The sequence below is a fragment of the Gallinula chloropus genome (genome assembly GCF_964237585.1).
Source record: "Gallinula chloropus genome assembly, contig: HAP1_SCAFFOLD_146, whole genome shotgun sequence".
Classification (NCBI taxonomy): Eukaryota; Metazoa; Chordata; class Aves; order Gruiformes; family Rallidae; genus Gallinula; species Gallinula chloropus.
In genome coordinates, this window is record NW_028168402.1 from 277,959 (window position 1) to 295,573 (window position 17,615).

At 44.0% G+C, this 17,615-nt stretch overlaps 1 protein-coding gene across 1 annotated transcript in view; it reads right to left on the reverse strand.

Annotated features, from left to right (window-relative positions):
* LOC311204519 (nischarin-like) overlaps window positions 1–9,436 on the reverse strand; it is a gene marked incomplete at both ends in the record, with an annotated part of 67,518 nt that extends 58,082 nt beyond the window's left edge. The window contains 9 exons of the mRNA XM_084280932.1: window positions 2,357–2,465; window positions 3,269–3,382; window positions 3,786–3,914; window positions 4,115–4,300; window positions 4,701–4,769; window positions 5,340–5,492; window positions 6,034–6,129; window positions 7,635–7,730; window positions 9,287–9,436. Coding sequence (XP_084137058.1) covers window positions 2,357–2,465; window positions 3,269–3,382; window positions 3,786–3,914; window positions 4,115–4,300; window positions 4,701–4,769; window positions 5,340–5,492; window positions 6,034–6,129; window positions 7,635–7,730; window positions 9,287–9,436 — 1,102 coding nt within the window. The remainder of the gene's footprint in view (window positions 1–2,356; window positions 2,466–3,268; window positions 3,383–3,785; window positions 3,915–4,114; window positions 4,301–4,700; window positions 4,770–5,339; window positions 5,493–6,033; window positions 6,130–7,634; window positions 7,731–9,286) is intronic.
* Between the last annotated feature and the right edge of the window lie 8,179 nt (window positions 9,437–17,615).

Here is a 17,615-nt window from a genome sequence, read left to right on the forward strand (position 1 = left end):
CTTTAATCCATCCCCCTTGTCCGGCCATTGTCTGCCCTTTCAAAAAGCTGATTCCCTCCTGTTTCTCTGCTCCCTTCAGGGACTGGAAGGCTGCAATGAGGTCCCCCCACAGCCTTCTCTTCTCCAGGCTGAACCATCCCAGCCCCCTCAGCCTCTCTCCGTAGGGGAGCTGCTCCAGCCCTCTGATCATCTCCGTGGCTCCTCTGACCCCTCTCCAACAGTCCCACATCTTTCTTGTCCTGGGGCCCCAGCTCTGGGCACAGGACTCCAGCTGGGGCCTCCCCAGGGCAGAGCAGAGAGGGACAATCCCCTCCCTGTCCCTGCTGCCACCCCTTTTCTGATGGGAGTCCAGGATACCATTGGCCTTCCAAGCTGCAGGAGCACACAGCTGGCTCATGCTGGCAATGCATGTGAGCTTCTTCCTCAGGCATAAGAACTCCTGCCTGTATCTTTCTGGATTGATGGCAAAGTTTAGTAGATGACACCAAACCATCTCTCAGGCAGAGGAAGCACAAGAGAGATTTACTGCTTGAACAAAGCAACCATGTTAGCCAGAAGGAAACTCAAATTGACAAGAAAACCAGAACAGGGCAGCATTATTGCTGGATTTCTCTTCTCTATATATGTTTAATCTTTGCCATAAGCCATTTGGAAGTGATGTTTAAGTTGAATAAAATGCTAGTGAAACAGATGGTGTCTAGAGAAACTGCAGAGAAAACAATTCACAGAAATAGTGCATCAGAAAATGAATTCCATTATTCCTGATTTCAGGTCTAACAATGAAATAAATTGCCCAGCATAGTTCCTTTTTTAAAAAAATAGACTTCTCAAAATCAGTATTTTGAAAACAACCCTTGATAGCTAGGTATGTAGCAAAGAATTCATTTCTGTTGTTAAAGCTGAGGAATGTCCTAATCCTGTCCTACTCCTTGCTATCCCACTATATATTAATACATTTATAAATATCCCACTATATATTTATATCCCAGTTTTATATTTATTTTTATAAATATAAAAGCCCTTCCTCAAGACTCTACTACAGGAATCTTATGGAAAAGGACCACAGTCAGTAACCCCAGTCTTACACCAGTTTTCCTATAAAATTCCCAAGTAGTTCAGAAAGATCTTGGTATTTTTTCCAAGACTCATGTGCTCCTTAAACATTTGCAATAAGGGAAAAAGATGCTTGACCAATAAGTAACACCTAAACAGTCACAGCCACTGCTAGCATGCATCTTTACAGCTAGCCCTGCATAAAACCCCAGGCTGCCCTATAGCCAGGCTGTCTCCCTCCTGCAACTTCAATGCTTGATGCTTTAAAGCCAGCGTTGGCTTAATTTGGGAGAACCTGGCATTTCACCTGCAGGTGAAAAGTTATCCAGAAGGGCTCCAAAGGCAAATCAAGCACATAAATAGCAACTAAACCTGCATCTAAATTGCTTCTCCTTTAACTTAAACGCCATCGCTTCATTTTTACTGAGTGATCTGAGACCTCTACTGATTCTGCAGAAATGCCAGGAACAGACTCTTTCCAAAGACCTCTTCCCCCACCCACCAATTCACTGGTAAGAGTAAGCTGTTTCACCCCAAATTATGGAGACTGTCATCACTTTTCTAAGTGGTTACAAAGTCATCCCCAACCAGATATACCCTACTGCATTTTAAGCTTTCATTCAGGCAAAAGCAAAAGCATCTTTATCTCTTCTCAGACACACATGAATTTCCCAGTCAGTCCCACGGGCCCCTGCAGAAGATGCAAGACACGCCACTGTTCTACGTTCTAATGCAGTGGGTACCCTTGGTTGAAGCATCCAGTGAAATGGGATTTTCAGGTAAGGTCAGCAGGTGCTGTGGAACACAACAGTGTGCTGAAATCACAGGCTCAGCCTGAACCCAAACTCCAGAACTGCCTCTTACTCATCTCCTTTTCCGACCTCCATTCTGGCCTGACAGAAACACAGCCCTTGCCAACAGCAGGAATGGAACAGATGCTCCAGCTCCCCTTGTGCAGACCAACAAGCAGAGAAGCAGCTTTAGAACGTGTCTACAGATGCCACAGTTCCCATGAAGGCATGTATCTAGACTAGCAAGAGAGATACAGTCCTCTGCTGCTGCTTGTTCTGCAGTAAAAGCATCCCCGTGCCCCAACTTCTGTTCGAGTTAATTAACACCACAGTGAACATCAGGTCAGCTTTGCCAGGTCACATGTCGCTTGCACTACGCCAAAGCTGCCGGGTCTGTCTGCTCTGTCTTGATAAGCCCCATATCCCTACACAGAACATCCAGGTACATCAGTGCAGCCCAGAGACGCAGAACCCAGAGGCTCAGCCCAGCAGCACGATACATACATGATTACCTTGGCTGGAGCTGACAGGACGAGGCAGAGAGGGAGACGAAGGATGAACAGGAAGAGAAGAACAGTTTGGTTTGGAGCTGGCAGCGGTGAGCCTGGAGTCCTCACTGATCTAATAAAGAAAGTAGGCAATAATTAAAGAGAAATCCTAAACACACGGGACACGTCAGAACCTGAACTGCACTAAGTCTACAAAGATTTCCCAGTTGGAGTAAAAAGAACGTTAGTACCAAATGTGTTGGGTTTCTGAGGGGTGCCACACGTTGGTGCTCACATCCTCTCAAGTTCCCATTTCCCACTAAGCAGAACTCCACTAAGAATTCGTTTAGAGAAGTCATTCTGATCACTGATCCCTGCACTGACAAAACCAGCAGCAAGTTTCACAAACCACAACGACAACAGGATTCTTAGGCTGCAGGGGCATCACAGCTCCTGATAATACAACTTATTTCCAGAACAAGATTAACCCACTGCACAGCCGACAGGAGAACAGGACAATTCAGACTTCTGATCCTTTCCCATTGCTCAATACTCGCAAGAAGAAAGTCTGGGAAAATCATTTCAGTCCTCTGCAACACAAGCACTGATCTCACACCTCAGCACTCTCTGTATAAGATGGAAAATACGGCTGTTGAGGTCAGCTGCATATTTATTGTGTGTACCATTAGGCCATTTTCTCTTTTCCTCCCACTTCCTCTAGCCCAAGCCAGCAGAAAAAGGAACATCCTGAAATTGCATTGAAATCTAAATAGGAGAAAGAGGTGATGTTCAAACCTCACACTGCAGTAAAGCACAAACACTGCACACACTTCCATGAGAAGTGAGTTTAAGGAATTCTGCTCAAAGCCAATCTGGAGAGGACTCACAGGCTTCTTTTGTACACAGCACGTTCTGCTCTCACAGCACCCAACTCACCTTTTTATCAGAGCTGCTCAGTTTGTGTTTCACCTCCTTGGCTTTCTGAATGGCTTTCAGCACTTCCACTGTGTCTAGTTCCTTTTCTGTGGTGATAGTGTTATCCAGACAGACCTAAAGATGTTAAAAACATCCAGAAATACAGAAAACAAGGCAGCTCTGTAACTTATTGTTACTTATGTCATAAATAAATAGTTTGATGCAGATGCTGTGCATGTCTGTAACCCTGTAAACAAGGTAATGACCACGTCAGACCTCATGACTTGAATGCAAACTCAGAAGGGCTTGAGAAGCTCCACACCCCACTGGCACAGGCACCTTCCAACAGGAACACCCTGTTACCCAGTGAAAGCAGGGCAAGCTCTCCCTTAGATCTGAGGAGCACGCCCAGCAGTGTACAAATGGTTCCATTCTCTAGAGACGTACTCCAACCCCCACTAAAAACTCCTCAGGCTTGTAGAGCATTCACACAACTTTCCTCACCAGGCTTTAGAAAGAAAAAGCTGTTCTAACGTACCTCTGAAGCCCTGTCCCCAAACTGAGCCAGTACTTTGGTCCCATAGTCAGGGATGATGCTCAGTGGGTTGCTGGATAACACCACCTTTGCTAAGCACGGGAGGTTTCCTGTATTTTTTACTTCATCAATCTGAAAGTTTTTCAGTAAAAGGATGAATACACAGATTGGCTAAATGAGAACACCACCACAGTCTAAGCATTTCTTGACTAAATTACATACAAACAGTAACCAGGAAAAAAAATTCTCTCCAGCCACTTTATTTGCACTTTCACCCTCTAACAGAAATCACTTGTGTTCTAAAGCAATCTGACACTAAAATCAGTAGTTACCTGTTCGACTTTGTTGTTGCTCAGATCCAAGTTGACTAAAGAGTACAGCTTGTTAAGACCACACAGCCTTTCCAGCTGATTTCCTGCTAGATTCAGAGTTTTGATGTTTCCCAGTCTTGTGTGAACACCTTCCAGCGATGTCAGCTTGTTGTAGGATAAGTCCAGGTGAACAAGGTTGTAAAGATGCTACGAGAGCACAGAAAATCCAGGTCACACACCAATTTGCTAAAATTGAACCATATCAAAGGCTTGTCCATTTGCTCATGCTGGATGCTGCCCAGCTGACAAACACAACATGAACTTGCTCATTACACAGGATTAAGCCTGCAGGAAAGGGAACTTCCTCGACTCTATTTTTCCCAAGCCATTGACACAGCCAGCAACGACTGAATTTAGTCAAGAACTACATGTTGCATGTCAGTGTTGGCAAGTAAGAAATGCACCCTTACGAGGGCTTGATGCTAGGAAGCTATTTGGGCTTAAACTCTTCTCCGCTAGATGAGTGGCAAAATCCATTAGCAAAAGGATTCTGTGTTGGAAGGTCCTGGGCAGCCTGGCAAACATCACCTTCAAAAGCATCCCTTACCTGTAAGTTTTCTACCAGAGACACCCCATTGTGACTCAGGTCCAGGAACTCGATCTTGGGAATTAATTTCTAGAAGGGAGAAGGTGCACATGTTAAATGCGTTTTACCTTAGAAACCTGGCTGTACTTCCTTCACCAACCAACTAACAACTAACAGGCAAAGGGCAGGAACTTTCCAAGGCACAGACCCTCTTCTCAGCTTTCAGCAGTAAAAAGCGTTCTGCACCCATTCTAGTGCAGCAAGAGTGCAGACACCTGCTCGTGAGAGAACCAGAATACTCTGATGAGCACGGTCACGTTTGCATTTGAAACCTGGGTTCTCACTGAAGACAAGCAAGTTGCCCCCAGTTTAGCCCCACTAACTACAGATCAAACTCATTAAGAGGCCTTTCCAGCTCAAACAGGCCTGTCTGTATTACACAGAACCCTGGATAAAGATTACAGAACTAAAAATCAGAGTAAGTTGAGCAGTGCATTGATCTCCACAGCATTACCTTGTGGAGCTCAAGCACGGACAGTGCAAGGGGAAATCTTTCAGAAGAGAGATACATGAAGAAATTGCAAAATCCCTGCTGAGTCATGTGCCACAGAAGACCAGCCATCCTTTCCCCCCACACACAAATGAAGAAAGATTTCTTACCACTGAATCATCAATTTGAGAGATGCTGTTGTGACTCATATCCAAGGTTGTTAATGTTCTCCAAGTTGGGATAACTGCTGTCACTGGACAGCTTGAAGTTGCATCCTCTGGCTCCCACTGATCAAACTCAGAGGCCTCTGGCACCAGGATTTCCTGTTAAAGACAAGCACCCTAAAAATATGGTACCTGCATCTTCGGTGAAAGCCCATTGTTTCACAAGCAATCCAAATGACCTTATGAAAGAAAGATCCCTAAGCCTTATCATCACCCAGATTAAAGGTCTTAAAGCAGGAGCTGAGTGTGTCAGAATGATTTTAGATCCACAGGGAGGGAGTCCCAAACACTGGCAGCCAACCCAGGCTGGAGAATGGGAAGGAAGAGAGGGACTGTGAAAGGTACGCTCCTCACAGCCTTGCCAAATCACAGCCCAGAGAAGAAGCCACACGCATTCAGCTCTCGAGGAGTAACAGAAGCACATTCCAATCAAAGCATCAGAAACATCCCTGTGAAGGGACACATCTCATCACTTCAAGTCTGTTCTGAGAGGCCAGCAAACCCTTTCTGCTTCCCAGCTTTAAGAGCAGAACCTGCAACAGGCAGGACAGAAAAGGACCAGGCCTCCAAATGGGGATTCCCCCACCACAGGCGTGATTCTTGCACACGCTTCGAACGCCCATCAGAAACTCCCTCTCACCTTCATCCATGTTGCTGAAAACCGAACACTCATTGTGGCCAGAGCATGTTTGGATGAGGTCAGCCCTTTGAGAAGCTTCCCCCCACAATGACTGAGCTATTGGAAAAACATGACAGTCAGAAATGGCAGAACAAACACGGGACACAGCAGAGGCAACTGAAAGCTTCAAGGACGGATTCCCTCCCGGTCCGGAAAGTAGTTACAGCACTGCCTTCAAACCTGGGACTATCAGGTCAGACAGCCCAACATTTGGTAAAGCTACAGCAAGAAATTAGGGGCACAACTACAGAAAAACTAATTCCCAAATATTTCTTTGCACAAAAGATCTTCTCTAGGCACTTTCTACCTTCCCTGGGCATTCCCCCAGGTTCAACCGCCCAGGCAGTTGAACAGGGCACAGTGTTTGACTGTCACCAACCACAGAGGTGGGTACCTCAAGCTGTGCAGCTCGACCTGCAAACACAGTTACTGCTGTATCCCACCTTCTTTACTGCAAAGAATAAACAACAACTGTCCGGGGAAGGGAAAATGCCCAGCTCAGCAGTTCATACACCAATGAGCTCATTACACAGACTAAGTTTGACATTATAAAAGTCTTTTCGGCAGTTTAATGTGACTCAACCTCTGTCTAGCAAATGGGTCCTTCTCTGGGCACATTGTGCAACAACAACCAGTTCCCAGAGAACTCCTGCTGCCCCTGGAAGCACCTCTCCAGATCACCACTGTTTGGTTTTGGGCAGCAGTTACGACGAGATGAAAATGCAGGTCTGCTGCCAGCCCATCCAGAACTTTTCAGGAACCCACAGGCACAAAAGTCTTCAAAACAAAACCCTTTTTTATTCTCCCCACACTAAGCAAAGCTACTCCTGAAATTATCCATGCTAGACACACTCCCAACACCAGCCCACTGAAGTTTCCTTCCCACGCTAAGATGTCAGCAAGTCCCTGACTTGGGGACTGCACTGCAGCTCTGAACCAGCACAGCCTCTCCTATCAGTGAGACAGCAGGCATGTCCAACAAAAGGTCCTGAACCCAACAGAAGGGAACACAGGGTAAGGGCTGTGTGACACAACCAGGCATTCCCACTCTGGAAAGATCTGAAAGGGATGAAAGAGGTTTTGAACACTCCCAGTGGAAGCCCTGTGATCCACACTGAGAGCAGAGCAACGAAAAAATGCCGCAAATTCTCAAGCCAGAAGCGCTGCACTCAAGTGAACCTTCTCAAGCAAATTCACATCACTTCAGAAATCCCTGCTGCTTCCCAAACAAGAAGTACTTTGTAATAAGAGCTCCCATTAGCACCCATCTGTTGGAGCTTCACAGGGACAGAAAGCCACCCTGGGGTAGCTTCTGCATACACTGGAAATGACACACATCCTTTGGGAAGACATGCACAAGCTCTTCTGAATATTTACATCTGGCATCCGTATTGCCAAGTCCTGAGAAAAACCCCACACTGTTTCCCAAATAAAACACTCCTCCTGAACACTGCATGCCCCAACCCCAGCACCAAAGCAAAGCAATTGCCAAGCCTGAGAGACATGCACCAGACCTGGCATTTACAGAGCCCCTCAAATTACAGGCAGTAGCTCAGTTGTACCTCTGTTTGATGAAGAGATTTGAAAATTGACAGGTCAAACGGCAACAGATGCTCCTGAATGGTACTGGTTCCAAAAGGTCCCCCTGTTCCAGTGACCTGGTCATCAACAAGGAAGAACAGTCAGTGTACACAACCCAACCTGTGCTCACTTCAGACAGCTGTGCACGGGCAAGAGCACAAGTACAGCAGCTAGGACAGCCACAGCTCCAACCCCTTTGTCAAACACGGGATGATACAGGAAACTCGCAGATTAACTCTTCAGCAGAGAAAACCCAAACCATCAGTTACACTCCAGCTAAGTGCTCTGAACTTGAGGCACTGAACTTAAGCTGCCACCTGGTGCTTGTATTTTGTAGCACATGGGGCACTCAAATCCCACAGACAAGACTGAGCAAGGCTTCATCCACAGCTGATCAAGCCAGAGTGGCACTCACTAAACCAGCTTCCCTGAAACACCTGGATCCTCCAGGACAGAACTGTCTTCAATTCCAGCCCAGGGGATGAAGTCCAAGGCACTGACAAGATGGATTTGAAGAAAGCATTAGACCATCTCATAAAAAGGCATCTAGTTTTCCCATGTGCCCATAGCATTCTGGCCAGAGCACATGGCACCAGTGCAAAAGGCAGGTGGTTGCAGTTCTGGTTGCTGTGAATAAAATTTTGGGAGAAATCTCTTAAGGTTTGGGGTTTTTTTTTTGGTCTTACATATATCTTATAAACTCTGAAGGCTCCCACACACAAGCTTTCAGAAGGGCCAGAAACTCTCAAGTATTTTTCTAAATAATATGCTGTATATAATATTTTTCTAAATCATATGTTCTTCTCCAGCCAGAGAATCCTCTGAACAACAGGTTCTACACACAGAGGATGGCAAAGGCAACTGAAGATCCACAGGAATAACAGTAGAGCTGTGGTTTTGCTTTCTAAACTTCCCAAGCCCTCCAGTGCACCTTCCCCAAACCACTACTTCATTTCATCTTTGAACATACCACACAGTTACAAGGAAATTCTTCATGTAATAAAAGGGCTGAAAAGACACTGACCTGTAGCAAGCAGTGTTAAAAAAGCTACTCAGCACAAGTCTTTGTAATTCACTGATTTGGTAGAAGAACAAAACATCAAACTGGTTCCAGACAAAAGTTCTCTGAGGCCATTTTACATTTGTTCTGTAATGGCATTTTTCCTGGAAATTCTGGGCCACTCATCTCTAAAACTGATGGTTTTGTTAGTTTGGTTTGGGGTTTTTTAAACTTTCCAATACAGTTAAAGGTGAGAAAGGGGACAGGACTTACACACACATGCATGTATGCATCTCTATGCACTGGCCTAGCCATAGTGTTGTCAAAGAATGCAAGGCTGAAATGAATATTTCCTGCCTCCTTCCTGCCTATCAGCACCCAGTAAGGCTCTGTCACAGAAACCCTAGAGGGCACCGCTGAAGAGATGTCATCACATGGCAGAATCAACGTCTTCCTTAGAGAACTATGTTGAAGGTTGGTAGAATAAGCACCTGTTTAACACCCAGCTCTAAATGCTTACAGGTGTTTACTGCCAGTAAAGATCTTGTGCATTCTAACTAGGCTCCAGAAGCATGCCAAGAATCCCATCACTCTGGCAGAAACACCGCCAGTACTTGTGCAAACATGGCTCACCTTGAAATACTGGAGTCGACAAGTGAAATCTAGAATATGACCTAGATCAGTTTTGGCATCTCCATTAGCACACGTAGGCTCCCCCTGCAGCAACTGTAGAGTGACAGCATATGGCTGCAAGGGTCTGATGTTGAAGACTTCTCCAGCCATTCAGAGCTGCTCTCCTGAAAAACACAGGATGATGGTATCGAACACAACGCTGCCCCAGTTACCAAAGAGCAAATGGTACCTGCAAAACCTAATGTCAGCGATTTCATCTCTGTCATTTATATTCTAAGCTCATGATTAAGGCACCAAAACAATGTCCTTTTTGCTTCTAAACTAGAAGCACTGAATTCAGATAAATTTTCTTTAACACCAGAATAATCCAAGTGTTCAAACAGGCACTCTCTGCATTCAAGCCTTAAGCTCCCAACGCAACTAATGGCAAATTTCCCTCTTAACAGGGCTGGAACCAAAGTTCATTTATACAACATAGAAATTGCTAAACTTTGAGATATCCCTAAGTTCAATAGCAGCTCAGACTTATTCTAACCAGAAAAAGCAGCACCTACCATCTAACAGACAAACCTGACATCCTTTGCTAAGCTGCTGATGTGCAAAGCTGCAGCATTTTCTTGGACAGTCTGAGGACTTTCACCACACTACCACCAGAGCAAGCTCCCAGGGCAGGAAATGCATTATCTGGCAACATTTTTACAATCCCATTTCTTTCCAGGAACACTAGGAAACAGCATCCAAAAGCCTCCTCTGACAGCATCCCAAGAGCAAATGTGGATTACAGCAGTCAGAATACATGCACACGTGGAATTAACATCTTCCTCCTCTTCCTTTTAAGGACACCAGTTTGACCTGACAGACAGGAGAGCATCGGCTTTCCTGATAAGCAGAGTTCTCCAAAGAGTAAAACTCCCTTTGGCTTCAGTGGGAGCAAGTCCCAGAGTCCAGCTGCACATCACCACAAGGTTCCACTCACATACAGCGGTCAGACATCAATGATTTTGGCACTAGTGAGGCTACAGGCACTACAGAGTCAGGGAACAGTTCTTCAGGACCTTCCTTAAAGTGTTCCACAATTTGCTGAGTGCCCCCTCTGAAGTGGCTTCACCTAAAGTTAATTTTGTGCCAGAACAATCTGAACCACGCTTCACCTATCACCTCAGCCAGCCAGAATCACAGCACAGCATTCAGCCTCCTGTCCCTCAAAACAAAGCCAGCATGGGTTAATCATTTCACACGCCTCCTGCTCCTGGTGAGCCACTTAGAGATGTTGCAGTAGTGCATTTCATTGTCAGCTGTCAGCCTCAGAAAAGCACATCCTTTCATTAACTGACCAGAAGGTCTCATGTTTCCTGAATTCTGGAAGAACAACATTAAGACAGGTGAAGTGATGCATTCAACACACTCTATCAAGGCTCACTGAAATGACACAAACTTCCTGACTGGTTGCACTAAAACATACCAAGGAATTCATCAATTTCTGATTTGTTTCCAAAAGCAGCTGTGCTTCTGTGACAGTTCCTCCTCAAATACAGCTTGGATCAAAGCACAAACAGCAGAAAAAGGTGAAGAGGAAGAACAAGTCTCGGTCTGATGTGAAAGGCTCAGATCTCATGGTCTGGAGATTAAATCTCATAGGTATACACATGCATGCACATGGAGGGAACCATCCCCAGTTAAATTCTTGCAGGTTCTTTACCTTTGTGGAGAGTCCCTGTTCACCATCCTCTATCTTCTCTGCCCTTCTGGACCTACACAGTGCTCAACCCCCTTTCTACACACTGACAGCTCCAGGAGGAAAAGAAAAAGTCTGGAAAATTCTCCCTGTGGGAATTTGTTATTTTTCAATCTAAAGGAGCACAAAGGTCGGTACAGGTATTTCCCATACTTCACAAAAGGCAAATGCTCTGTAGAAGTCCAGAAATAGTTCTGAGCTCTTCCAAGAGCTCTCTCTAAGGCTCACAAGAAGAACAAAAAACTATCTGTGATAGTTTAGGCACACACATCTCATTTTAAGGTAGCTGCAAAGGACAAACAGGCATTACAGATCATCATGAAATGAGTATTTGATGAGTTTACTTCACTGACAAACCCCTCATGATTCATGACAAGGAAATAAATCCATGGGCCATCTGCAGCACAGTTCAGCTCATCTGATGAGGCAAACATTTCAGACAAGCACATTCTTAGTATACCTGAAACCCCACTCACTGAGGATGAACAGTTTGGAGAAGCAGCTTGAAGCTGCATTCCGAACAAAATTCAACAGTTCTGTTATTGGATAAAGCCAGTTACACTCACCTGGCATGCAGAGATCTGACTGAAACCCAGGCTCTGTGTTCCCTTCATCATCTGGGGGACACAGCAGAATTTTCCTACATTTATAATCGAAACAAGGTCATGACGTGGAATATTGTAGCCCACAGAAAAGGAGCTCTAGTCCTCTGTCAGACCTACAAGAGGCCTCTGTCTTCGCTCTCTTATATGCACCAATCCCACAGAAATCCATTGTTTGCAGGTGTCTCTGAACAGCAGCTTCTGGGTACTCAATTATTTTCTTTTAAAAGCTTCTATCTGGAAGTTAAGAAACCAAATCTAAGATGACAAAGTATAAGACACTGCAAGGAAGTAAGCACCCCCATATCACTGCATACCCCTGTTCAACACCAAAGCAACAATAAGGTTGTACACTGCTGTCACATCCAACTGCTGCTCTTTGCCAAGCCAGACACAGCTTTCCCCTGGAACACAAAGGCTGCAAAGCACTTGTAGTGTATTTACTGTGGTTATTTCTACACCAGTTTAGTTCCATTAACCTAGGGAATAAGATTAAATAATCCCTACTGGAAATGCTACAAATAAGAATAGACAAGAAAAAAAATAATCACAGAATCCCAGGCAGCTTTGGGCTGGAAAGGACCTTAAAGCCCATCTGGTTCTAACCCCTTGCTGTGGGCAGGGAAACCCCCCACCAGCCCAGGGTGCCCAAAGCCCCATCCAACCCGGCCTTGAACCCTGCAAGGGATCCAGGGGCAGCCCCAGCTTCTCTGGGCACCCTGTGCCAGGGCCTCATCACTGTCCCTGGGAAGACGATTTTTTTCCCATAATACCCAATTTAACTCTCCCCTCCTCCAGCTTAAGAACATTCTCCCTTGTCCTGTCCCTCCCTGCCCTTGTCACCAGTCCCTCTCCAGCTTCCCTGTAGCCCCTTCAGGGACTGGAAGGCCGCTATAAGGTCTCCCCAGAGCCTTCTCTTCTGCAGGCTGAACCAGCCCAACTCTCTCAGCCTGCCTCCATAGCAGAGGTGCTCCAGCCTTCTCTGGCCTTGCTCCAAGGGCTCCACGCCTGTCTTGTGCTGGGGACCACTGAGCTGGATGCAGCATTGCAGGGGGCGTCACTCCAGATCAGAGGGGCAGAATCCCCTCCCTTGACCTGCTGGTCACACTTCTTGTGAAGCAGCCCAGGGGACAGTTGGCTTTCTGGGCTCTAAGTGCACACTGCCATGGGTGAAAGTTGAGGTTCCTTCCTGTCAGTGTTGCGCTGATCCAGAGCTTAGATATCATACTTTAGCTTGATGGACCTTTCTTTCTCAGGAAAGTACTTAACAGGTGACTGAAAATAGGATGCAGGCTCTCTCTTCACAAGCAGTCACATGGGGGTGGAAGTTACACCAAGAGATGTTTTAGTTCAATGCAAGAAATACATTTCTTTACAGTGATTTACTTGACCAACCTTCCCAGGGACGTGTCAGAGTCCTCATAACTGGAGGCTTTAAAGATGCAAAAGGAACATCCATCTCCATGCCAATCTGGTTATGATGATGAGATACTTGGTAGATAGAGGTGAGAGGCTCCCTGAATCAGCCACAAATCAGTAGGCTCAAGCTGGTCAGTACTACTGGGGTGCTGTCACACAGCTTGTGTTTGAGACAGATCAATCATGCCAGTCTGCAAAAGAGCACACAGACACGTCCTCTGAGCCCTTACAATATGCTTGAGTGGAAGAGAACTGTATGCTTCAAGGTTGTAGAAGACACAGGCAAGGCATGTTACATGGGATCGTTAAGGATGGGCCTAGGAGAGCTTCATGGAATTAAAGAGATAAAACTAGGGAGAAATAGGAAGACCTGTCAGAATTTAATCTATTATTTAGTATTGTTTCTACCTTTATTCTAAATGAAGTAAAAGAACAGCACAAAGCACAAGGAATAAAGTAAAAGCAACAAGGTTTCCACAGCTAGTTTAAGACAGAGTGCGTTATGAGCTCTGCCCCCTGCCAAGAAACCAAAATTATATATTGATGTACACATCCTTGCTTTTGCAGGAGTAGGATTCTGATGAGCATAAAACATCAGTAGCGGTGAACTGTGTAGGCAGGATGACAGTGTGTCATTTTTGAATTCTTGGTAAACAACTACATATGCTGCCCTCTTGTATACATGAAAATAAATCCCCGTGTCTAAGGTATAGAGGAATCCTTCCTGTGGAAGCAGAACTGGTCTCATCACGTAGTAACATCAATATTTTGAAAAAGTTAAATTACTTTTTGATTTACAAGATGAGAGGCCAAAAAGGAATCTCACAAACCGTTACTTTTTCAGAAGCTATAGCTCAGAAATAGTCAAGTGGAATGTTTTTTTAATTTCTATTAATTCCACATTGAATCCTGTACATCCAATTTTAGCCTAGCGCATTTTTACAGCTGAATGTACAGCTGGGACCTCTGGAAATAAGAGCTTTTATTATGGAAATGCTGGCATAGTTTTAGCTAGGGTCGGCACACGTAGCCTACTGTAATGTGCTTTAAAACTTGAGATGGAGACCAGAAGTCTGAGGCTTAACAGTAGCAAACCCTGTATGCCTGAAACACAAGCCTCCCCAAAAATGTCATGCAAGACTGCTGCTCCTGGCATAACTCTCATTGAGTTAAAAGGTCAAAATGAACCTCATTGTGCTTGTTTAAAAAGTAGACAGTAACAGGAAATGTCTTGATTTGCAGATACAAATAAAAATTTTCAGAATGAGAAGATGTTGAAGAGCATAACAAGTCACACCTGGGTACATATGAAACTATGTGATTGGTGAAAGAAAATTTAGTTGTGTTAAAATGGGTAAATGCTAATATTTTGAAACTGCTGAGTTGGTTACTGACCAAAGATTCCTCAGCCAAAAAAAAAAAAAACAAAAAGAAAAAGAGTAGTGGAATGTCAAAGCACTTTAATTTATTTGTCTGCATAATTTTATACTAACAGGTGAGACAGTCTGGTCAGGATGAGACGATGGACTGATACTGCAGCAAATGATCTGAGAAAATGAGTTCTCTTTGGCAAGGTTCATAAGGCAGTTGTAGAAATGCCTGATCATCTCATTAATGTGGGTTTAAAACGAGAGTTCAGGATTACGAGTATAAAAAGTGTTGATTATCAGATAAATGGAGTCAGATGGACAATGACGTCCCTTCTCATTTTTACTGTGTTTAATGGCAAGTGACTTTGCACACATTTTCTACATATGAATACAGTCCTTTCATTTTCTGTCCTTTCTTATTTCTCACTTTATTCCTTATCTTCCTATTTCTCATTCACCTTCTCCTACGCTTCTCAGCTCAATGCAGCTGTTCATTATGTCTCCCTCCCCCGGTCATTTCACACAGGATAAATTGACACTCTGAGCTCTGCGTTAGTCTGCCATCTCCAGATGCACAAACGCTTGCCTAGCTGGGGCTGTGTAACTAGTAACACACTAGTGCTGGTGTGGACGTGGTCTAAATCTAGGAGGATAATCCTTGATCTCTCCCACAGCTGTTACTGGAGGAGAAATGCATTTTCTTGCAATTCTGACGATGGTGGTTTCAAGTGATTACTGCACAGAGCTGTGGAGTGTCTGTTTCCAACTCAGGCATTTGAATAAAGGAATAATGAGAATAAATGCAGAATAGATTTTGGGGAATGCTTTCATGTATACTAAGCGAGGTGTTTGGTCTGAGAAACCTGTCACCCATCCTAAATGTCCACATGGACATCACCTAAACTTCATTAATTTATCTTTACCTTTTTTCTATCCAAGTTTTATCCAATTCTTTAAGACATTTATGATTTCCATGCAGGGAAATTCAGGTCCTTTGGATTGTCCCAATGCTTCCCTTCTTTTATCTCTCTCTTTGCTCTTTCCTGTTTTAGTTGCTTGTTTATTCATTCCTTCCTTTCTTAGCTATGTAGAAAAAAGTAGTTCAGCTTTTATCCACAAAATAAAATTTCAGATGTAAGGGTACAAACGATTGTTACCAATTTCTTGCTAATAATAGAATCAGAATTCCATGGTTCATTAGAACCATGGAAAAAGAAGTTGTCCAGAATATCAAAATGATTGAGCAGTTCTTTTTATGGCATAGAAGATTTTCTGTATTTATTGTGGTCTGATATGTGTCTTCCTAAAAAACACATTTTGAATGAACTCATGACCTGCACTATTCAATGTTTTTGGCCTAACAGTGTGAATCTCTTCTGGTTTATTCTCCTCTCCTTAAATCTGAAACAAACCACGGCTGAATAATTGAACAGGGCTCTAATCAACCTGATTGACTTGAGATGTCCCTGCTCATTGCAGAGGGATTAGACCAGATGATATTCAGAGGTCACTTCCAACCCGAACTATTCTATGATTCATCAGTTGTGATCCTACTTTGGATTTCTTTCTATCAGCTTTTGTAGTGTTTTCTTCTCCTAATTCCTAATTATTGAAGAAACTTTAAATTTCTACCTAATTTTCTGAAATTATTTAGGAATATGATTTCTCAAAACATTCTTAGAGAAAAATAATCTGTAATTACTCAGCATTGTTTCTGTCTCTGTAAACTAAAGGTGCTGATGACTTTTTATCTTTTCCTCATCAAACTTATCTTCAGAGAGCAAATCACTAGAAGGCAGATGAAGTCAAAAACTCAAAAGTCATCAGTAGGCCTGACAACAGCCACAGCTCTGTCAACATTAGCTGTACTGCATGTAGAAGATTAATGCTGTACCACAGAGAACTTTTGGGTCCTCTGCACATGTTCATCCCATAGGGAGTACAGTATTAATTGGAACAGCAGTTGATAACCTTCATTTTCCTGGTACAATCTGTGATATAAAAATTCTACAGTTCTGTAGTTAAATTTCCCATTTTTCAAATCCCTGTCCTGGTTTCAGTCAGGATGGAGTTCACTTCATTTGTAGCAGCGGATGGAATGCTGTGTTTGAGAGTTAAAATGAAAACAGTGCTGATAACACCCTGATGTTTTTAGTTGTGGTCAAGCAGTCAAGGACTTTCTCAGCTCTTCATATTTCTCTATTAATGAGGAAGGAGGGGACAAAGCCAGGACAGGTGCCCCAAATTGGCCAAAGAGAGTATTCCATGACAATTACGTCCTGCTCAGTATAAAGGGGGGCTGATGGGAGGAGGAGCGGGGCGGCTCCAGGATGCGCGGTTTTGGGGGGATGATCAGGTTCCGGGACGGCTCTGGGTGGCACGGCCTGAGCTGTGGGTTGGGTGAGACACTGCATTGGGTATCAACAGCTTCATATAATTTTGCTCTAAAGTCCTGTTAGCTTTCTAATATTGTACCTTTCTGCTCTTCTAGTAAACTCTACTTATCCCAACCCACGGGCTTTTGGTTTCTTGGTTTTGGGTTGTTATTTGCCCCTTCCTTCTCCCTTCCCTTTCCTCACCCCTGCCACACACCTCTCCCCCTCCTCTTTTCCTTTAAAGAGCAGGCAGCTGCGTGGATCTCAGCTCTCAGCCGGGGTGAAACCACGACAATCCCTTCATCAGAACCACAGTTTCTGCTCTGAATTGATCAGTTTTGATTGGTTATCGTCAACAATGTAGAGATTTCTGCTTGCTCAAAATAGTTTACACCAACACATATAAGTATATATATGTTCTTCAGGCCTTGTTAACATGTCATTTAGAACTCACAAATATGCGTAATGTATTGCAGACATCATTTATGTTCAAATCTTAATCTTAAAGAAGTATAGATTTGCTTAATATTTTAAAATATCATGTATTATACACTGAATTTTACCTATGTTTTCCCAGTTTCAAAGTGCAGCACCTGTAGTAGGTACACTGTGGACTTGGAGGAGATACTGTTTTGAAAGGCTGTAGCAGATGAGCCTTCCTATGGGAGCATTTACACTCCCTTTTTGATCACTGCTTCCCAGAATCTTCTAGAAACTACAAAATGTATTTTAAAACTAAATCATTAGAAAATACTGATGTAAAACTGAAGGTCATAGTTGTGTACAAATTACTGATAATGAAATCATCAAGTGTGCAGATTCGATGTT